The 7,721-nt window shown below is 38.5% G+C and overlaps 1 protein-coding gene across 2 annotated transcripts; it reads left to right on the forward strand.

Moving 5' to 3' along the window:
• Nucleotides 1-406: 406 nt before the first annotated feature.
• Nucleotides 407-7,210, forward strand: LOC121984583 (KH domain-containing protein HEN4-like). 2 transcript variants are annotated; one of them, XM_042537582.1, is made up of 8 exons: nucleotides 407-626; nucleotides 1,434-2,092; nucleotides 3,060-3,530; nucleotides 3,647-3,892; nucleotides 3,992-4,297; nucleotides 5,157-5,209; nucleotides 5,309-5,402; nucleotides 6,837-7,210. In XM_042537582.1, the coding sequence occupies exons 2-8, from the start codon at nucleotides 1,454-1,456 to the stop codon at nucleotides 7,011-7,013; spliced, it is 1,986 nt and encodes a 661-aa protein (XP_042393516.1). In that variant the 5' UTR covers nucleotides 407-626; nucleotides 1,434-1,453; the 3' UTR covers nucleotides 7,014-7,210. The 2 variants fall into 2 exon arrangements, with proteins under 2 accessions (XP_042393516.1, XP_042393517.1); XM_042537583.1 differs by having other exon boundaries at nucleotides 6,818-6,994.
• The last annotated feature ends 511 nt before the right edge of the window (nucleotides 7,211-7,721 follow it).

Genomic DNA, 7,721 nt, shown 5'->3' on the forward strand with positions numbered 1-7,721 from the left:
ATTGCCACGGGACATTGCTGTGCTGATAATCGAATGTGGAGGGGTAAAAATGGGATTAGAATACGATTATATAACTTTGAAACATATCTACGTGATTTAGATATTCGATGACTTTAACTACTTGGTTACGTAATTGGTCATAAATTACGAGTTGAGATTCTCTGTCCCCAAAATGGTGTGTCCCCATGTCCCCTCGCTGATCGGACGGGTTAAATCATATCTCAAAGATGCAGCGCACATCACGAGGTCATCATGATCGTCCGATCGACGAGGGGACATGGGGACACACCATTTTGGGGACAGAGGATCTCAACTCATAAATTACATGGTTCATTCCGCCCAATTTCACGGGTATTGAATTCGGCCTTTAATAGATCCAAATGCGGCCCAATTAAATCCCGGTGGTGTCCAGCCGCAATTAATTTTCATCCCAACTCGATTGCCTCAGAACCCTTCTTCTCCTGCTCTATTTCTTTGGCATCGTCCCCCACGAAACCTAACTGTATAAAGCGCCGGACTCTTGATCCTACTTTTCTCCGGCATCTTGTCTCCTTTCTGATTCGAGCAGGGAAGAAGAAGAAGAAGAAACGAGGAAGACGAAAGGAAGAGGACTTCGCGCACGACGGGTAAGCTTCTTTGGTCTCACTGCCTCCGGCCTTTTTGAGTTGCTTATGCTTGGTTATATCAGATCCGCTTCTTAGGGTTCCTCCTCGCACTCATTTCGTCGCCCGGAATCTTGGGGCTTCACAGTCCGGATTTCTCATGCTTGCCCTTTCTGCTGTTGTTGTCTGTTTCTTTCCCCCCGAAAAATTGGTGTCTGTTTTTCTATTGACTTGTTTTGTTCTGATGATCGAAAGATGTTATCTTTTTTTACACTGCTCAGTTTAGAGAGATTTCACACTAGCTGGAGAGGTTAATTTGTGTTGATGGTTACTCGATTGAGCTGTAGACCTTGAGCTTGGAGGACAAATGGTTGTTGATTCCGAGGCCGGCCTTGGACTGGCTCAGTCATTTGTTTGAACAAATGGTGATTCACATTCATGATATGAAGTGTACTCAGCTTGGGATAGATTTGGTTTCTCCCTCAATGTCACGTTGTTTTCCATCCTCTGGTTCCATTTTGTTTCTCTGACTGTGCGAATAATTTACTCATAGGTCGAAGAGTGTTTATTTGTAGGATAGTTGTGCAAGGGGGAGGCTAACTATATTTAGCTATTGGTGTGAGAATATTTGCTATGATTTTCTCTTGTCTTTAATGCAACACTATTTTTTCCATTAAATATTTCTTTAAATGCTGTCTCATTCCTAAGTTCAATAGTTCACTTTGAGCCAGCCATCCATCCATCGTTATACAAAGATGTATAATTTCCTATCTGATTGTCCATGTCAAGGTATCTATCTAACTTTGTTTTTCCTGAATATGACACCTTCAGTTTGAGGGCTGCTGGGCAGTATGGATGAAAAGAAGGCTTATGGGAAGCAAGGATCAGGAAGTTTCAGAAAACGACCTCGTGATCAGTTTGATAATGGGAAACGGAAGAAGCACAATCCTAACTATGATCATGGTTCTACCAATAAACCTATTGATACAATCTACCGCATCCTTTGCCCTGTAAAAAAGATTGGTAGTGTTCTGGGTAAAGGAGGTGATATTGTTAATGCCCTTAGAGACGAGACCCATGCAAAGATAAGGGTTGCAGATGCTATCCCTGGTGCAGAGGAGAGAGTAATTATCATTTTTAATTACCAATCAGAAAGTGAAAAAAGTAATCCTGGTCAGGATACTGAAAATAGTGATACAAGTGAGTTAGAGAACACGCAGCCCAATTGTCCTGCCCAGGATGCTTTACTCAAGATTCATGATAGGATTGCTGCAGATGAGATTTTGCGTGGTGGTGTGGTGCAAGACAGAACTGAACCTGATGATATTGTTACTGCTCGAATTTTGGTCCCAAAAAATCAAGTTGGATGTCTTCTTGGCAAGGGTGGAAATATTATACAGCAACTGCGAACTGATACTGGTGCAAATATTCGCATATTGCCCTCTGATCACCTACCGCGATGTGCCATGGGAAGTGATGAACTAGTACAGGTAACACCAGTTTCATGTCAGTAATTGGTTGTCTTAAATTTCTTATCTTAGTGGTAGAATTTTTGAATTTGATCTATGCTAAGACAATATAGCTATTTCATGGTTGATGAGATCCTTGAAGAGAATAGGAAAACAAACATCCTTTTTGGGCTCAACATCTCCTCCTCCTATTTTGCCCACTGGATGGTTACATGTTTTGTGTCTTGAGGCATTTTATTGATGGAGACTGCTAGGTCAAATGATCCTCTTTTTTCTTCTGACATATGGAGACTAGAGCGGTAAAATTTTAAATTCAATTATTCGTTCATAAATTTGTGGTAATGGCAGAATCCATAATTAATTCCTACTTCTAAATTTGTTATCTTCAGACAGTTTGTATGTGGTGGACTGACTTATATAGCACCTGTTATGCATATAAATTCTCATCTTATACCATAACCATGGTAAGTTAAGTGGAAGAAAACTAAAGTAGTATAACTTATCTAAATTCATTCAAACATGGGTTAAAGTATAAAATAAAATAAACAAACCTCCTTTTTAATTCAATTATCTAATTATTATTATTATTTTTTAAAAACAAAAAAATCCAAAAACTTTTTTATATGCAAAGCATATGTTGAATCATGTTGAGAATCAGCACATGTACTGTATATCTAATCGTGATAGTCTTGTTTTTGTATTTGGAAGTAAATAATAAAGTGGAAGGAGATACATGCTGAAACCAGATTGTTCTGACTGGGGAAGCATCCGGGAACAGATTGATATTTGAAACCTCAATCATATCAAAGTCTCAAGATGCCCAATGATCATATTTGTGAATAAAAGCTAATGTCTTTTGATTGACTAGTTGTTTACACAGGACCATAGTTCATCTTTGTATCCTTTTTTGTATTTTCTTGTGTTTTTATCAATTGCTTGTTTAGCCTGGCTCTTATCATCTTGGTAAGTGTTTTCATTTCCTTCCCAGGTATCAGGAGTGCCATCTATTACAAAAAAGGCTCTTTTCAGAATATCAACTTTACTGCATCAACATCCCAATAAAGAAAATCCTCCTTTGGAAACTATCATATATGCCAGTACCCAAGGTTCTAATCGCTCAGATTCATCTCTCCCACCGCCATTTCTTCAGGGAAATCGAGTTTGGTCTCCCTATTACTCTGACACTCGTGATCAACCAACAATCTCAAGGTTCGGTAGGTACCCAGATGAGCCATTGAGATATCCTCCAGGTAGTTTTAGCAGAAACAATTTCCATGAGAGTGAGGCAGCAGAAGAATTCTCCATGAGAATTTTGTGTGCTACTGTGAAGATTGGTGGTGTGATTGGCAAGGGTGGGACCAATATCAGACAACTAGAGCAACAAACAGGTGCTCGGATTCAGGTTGAGGATACTGCACCTGATGCTGAGGAACGTGTGATCAATATTTCATGCAAGGAGGTATGCTGTCCATTTGGACACAATTTAATAGCATAGATGTGTGAAATCTTGGCAAATAGGCCTATTTAGACTTTGATGTTACATGGTATGGAATTGGATGTTCATTAAAATTGTAGGTTCCGTGGGAGACAAGATCTCCAACAATTGAAGCTGTTCTTCAACTTCAAAGTAGAACAAGTACGAACTCTGATGATGGTGCTATCACAACACGACTTCTAGTCCCATCAAGTAAAGTTGGTTCCATTCTTGGAAAAGGAGGCGACATTATAACAGAAATGAGAAGACGAACTAGAGCAGACATTCGTGTTTACTCCAAGGATGACAAGCCAAAATATACATCTGCAAATGAAGAGTTAGTGCAGGTGCTGTTTCATTGTTAGTCATTTAATATTCCTAGACGGCCTTTTGTAAGGATGGACATCTTTCGGTTTCCTGACATTTTGTTACATCTTCTGTCTCAGATTTCTGGACCTAGAGAGTTTTCCCGGGATGCACTTGCAGAGATTGCTTCAAGGCTTAGAGCAAGGACGTTTCGGAGCGAGAATTCTTCTTTTAGCCCTGCATCTGCACCTGCAGCTCCTTTTCGTGGAGTTCCTCCTTTCGAAAGAATTTCTCATCGAGGTGCACCTTCAGCTGGAAATACTGACACAGGTTCTACACGACCAGGTCATTTTCGTGGTTATACTCCTGAAAGATTTCTTGATAGAGGAACTTCATCATCCAGCATGTTTGGACCTGAGAAATCTGTTGGGTATGATTACCCAAAGGTATTGTCTATATATATACCTTTTTCTCCATTTTTTTTTATTTTAGTATAATTATTTTACCTTTTCGGGTGCATTTGTGCACCAATTTGATAGTCTACGGAATGGTTTTGGATCAAAATATTTGCTTGCACTGGTTCAGAGAAGAATTCCCTATTTTTCACATCATTCAAGTTACAGTAGGATGAATTGGTTTAGGATTAGTTTGCTTATCCTCTGCATTGGATGGCACATGGTTAGTACAAATTCTCAATGCTTGATCATAATGTGTTGTTGGTGCATCTGTTACTCGTGGTTTAAACACAATTGTCATGCCGACAGGGAAAACAATGCTTTATTTATGTGCCTTACTCATCTATTTCGGCCATTTGAACCTGGTACTAAGAACCTATAGCAAAGGATGGTACAATTGAGTGGTTGGACAATCTGAATCAACTTTAGTTGATTTGGATGTTGACCCATCTAGATATGCTAGTTCATAGGTTTGGTCAACAACTAGGTCTTAACGCAGTGTGCCTTCCACCTATTATGAGCCAAAAACATGTATTTTTTATGCTATAGTTCAAAGTTTAAACCATCTTGATTGTAGTCTCCAAACAAAGTAGATTCATATCCATCAATTAAATGCTAGATATTACCATTAAAGTCCGGATTTAGAAAGCATGACCTGCTTGTGGGTCAAGCTCGGTGAGAATGAGCTCAATAAAGTTATAATCTAACTACAACTCATCAATGTAATGTAATCAGGATGGTCATCATTGTGGTGATTATTTATATTCAATGTTATTAAATTGGATTTGTATTCGTGTTCTGTATTTCCATTGATCTTTTGGGGATGAAGATGGGTCTTTTATTTTGACAGGCTTATAGACAATCATATGAAGCTCAATACTACCATTCACCAAGTGCTTCTGGGTAAGTGTAACTGTCTCTCTTCTTTGTTGAGGCTGCTCAGCTTGCAAAAGTTAGATCTCAAAATGTCACGGTGCCGCTAATTTGTCTTATATATTTTAGGTACACTAATAAAGCTCCTGCTGAATCTAAGATTCCTTATGGTGGAGCCACCTCATTTGGCAGAGCTGATATTAGCAATTCTGAGATTCATCAGGTATTGAGATAACACCTTCAAACTATCTCTATGAGAATTATAAGATTCTTCATAGAATTTGTCATGGTAATACCTCATAAATAAAATGCTCTCTCGACGGTAGCGAAATGTGATTATGCTCACCCCAAGTGTCCCGCACAACCGTCCCCAGGTTATGTGAAGGAGATAAATCACGGGGTCAGTTTATAACCGACTGTCTAGTGGCTAAGGGCATGTGCTCGCCGGGAGTTAATTTGTGTCCCATTATAGCAAATATGTCATCCTCCAGTCAACTGGGCAACCCGGGTACAATAAAATGCTCTATCGAGAATGTTAGGATGTTTGATATGATTGATATAAGAGTCTCATGTAGAATTTGAATCAGCAAATGGTAACTCTTTTTATGCTAGCATTTGTAGGGGCAGCAACGATCAGGGTATCTGCAACTTTTTACTACACATACCTTCCAAACTCATACCGTTCCGATACATGTTGCTAGTCCCATCACCTCCCTGGAGCATTCACCCAAACACCAGCCCCACCCCAGATTAGCATATCTTTATATCACTAATATTTAAAATAATAACAAATTGAACCTCTAAAATTAACTAAAAAAATAAAATTGCGAGGGGTGACCACTGCTGCTACTGTCACCATCAAAAGGAGCTGAATTGAGAGCAGAGAATTTGTGTATATCGATATATATACACACACATATATGGCAAAAAAAGGGTGCCATTTATATAGGGGTGCTCTTTCTTTTTCATTATCATCAAAAGGGGCAGCTCATGTTGAACATTGTTTTAGTTGTTTTTGCCAAAACTGCTCTAACATTTGAATTGGTAGGACAAGAGGGGTGATTTGGGAAGAAAACTTAAGGTGAAGTGTGTGTATGTATATATATATATATATATATATATATATATATATAGAGATATAAATATATAGATAGACATGCCACAACTGAATATGTAACCTCAAAGCCATCCCATACATGTCGTACACATGATGGGTGTATACCATTTCGTTGGAACCGATAAACCCATTTAATGGGTATCTGTCTGAATACAATTAAACAAGTCAGGTAGTCATGGATGCTCAAAGAAATCCACCCTCATCCCATTCCTTGTTGTTTGTGTAGAAATTGTTACACCCACAACTAATTCGTGTTTGTCGAAATTATTTGGGATTGGATATATGAATAATCTAAATTTTTTATTGTATAATTAGTTTTTAAGACTTATTTTTTAAGCTTTTGATAGAGTCATTCTCTCTCTCTGCTCATATTCATATTATTTTAATCTATTTTATCTCATTTTATTAATTATGGAAGTCACCCCTACTTGCTCTTCTCAGACATATATCTGTGACATAATAATAATAATAGAATTTTTGGCATCTAAAGGAACAGGGTTATGCTTATGTTGGTTATATAGATTTTTCCTGTGCAAGTAGGTTCCTGGAGCAAGAGTTAAATCGCATGATCCTATGTTGGGTGTGCCAGATCATGTCATCCACGGACACGGCCCGTCTGAATATTCAAGGCCAGGACAGGGCTATTTTCCACCACCCTATATGCCTTCAGGAAGCCAGAGCATACCGCCATCGCAACAATCGATTCACCCTTGTTAGCTTAGCAATCAGCGATCTTGTTCTTCCTCACACTCAAATACTTGTCACCGGCTGTTTGATTGCGAATTGAAGCAAGTGCCAATTAAATCTTTAGCTGTTGTAGACTGTGGCCTATAGAGCATCAATTTTCTGTTTTGTTACTAGTTGTCGAACTGATTTATGGTTCGCACTTGTGAATGGATGCGGAGGTAGAAGTATATCTTCAGCTTTATAATTCAGATCTTTAGATTCGATGCCACAGGTATGTCCTGGCTCCATTTGCTACTCGGTTCTTTGCATACTCAAGTATGCTCGAGTTTTTCTTGCGTTTTACTCTCAGTTGCATTTTGTTGTATTCTTATTGAATTATGCTGCTGGGTCTAATCAAGTAAGTTGTTTATTTGAATTGTTAACATTAAGTTGATGAAAGGCTATCATGTTACCTCTGAATTTTCAAATCCATTACTATAAACTTAGCTGATCTGAATAAACAAATCACTCCGACCAACAGCCAGAATTTCTTCGAATATGTTCTTCAATTCATAAGCTCGAGACAAATCTAGAGGAGAATCCGTCCACAGTGGATTTCAGACCGTGAAAGTCTGACACCATGGGCTTGATGCGAGTATTTTTTGGATTTACTCTAGTGATCAATAAAAAAATATGGGATTAGACTGATCGCTTTTTTTTGTAAGTATCCAACCAAAGTAGCTGAGTCATAGTTTTGAT

Source organism: Zingiber officinale, chromosome 5B (assembly GCF_018446385.1).
Source record: "Zingiber officinale cultivar Zhangliang chromosome 5B, Zo_v1.1, whole genome shotgun sequence".
In the NCBI taxonomy this organism is placed as follows: Eukaryota; Viridiplantae; Streptophyta; class Magnoliopsida; order Zingiberales; family Zingiberaceae; genus Zingiber; species Zingiber officinale.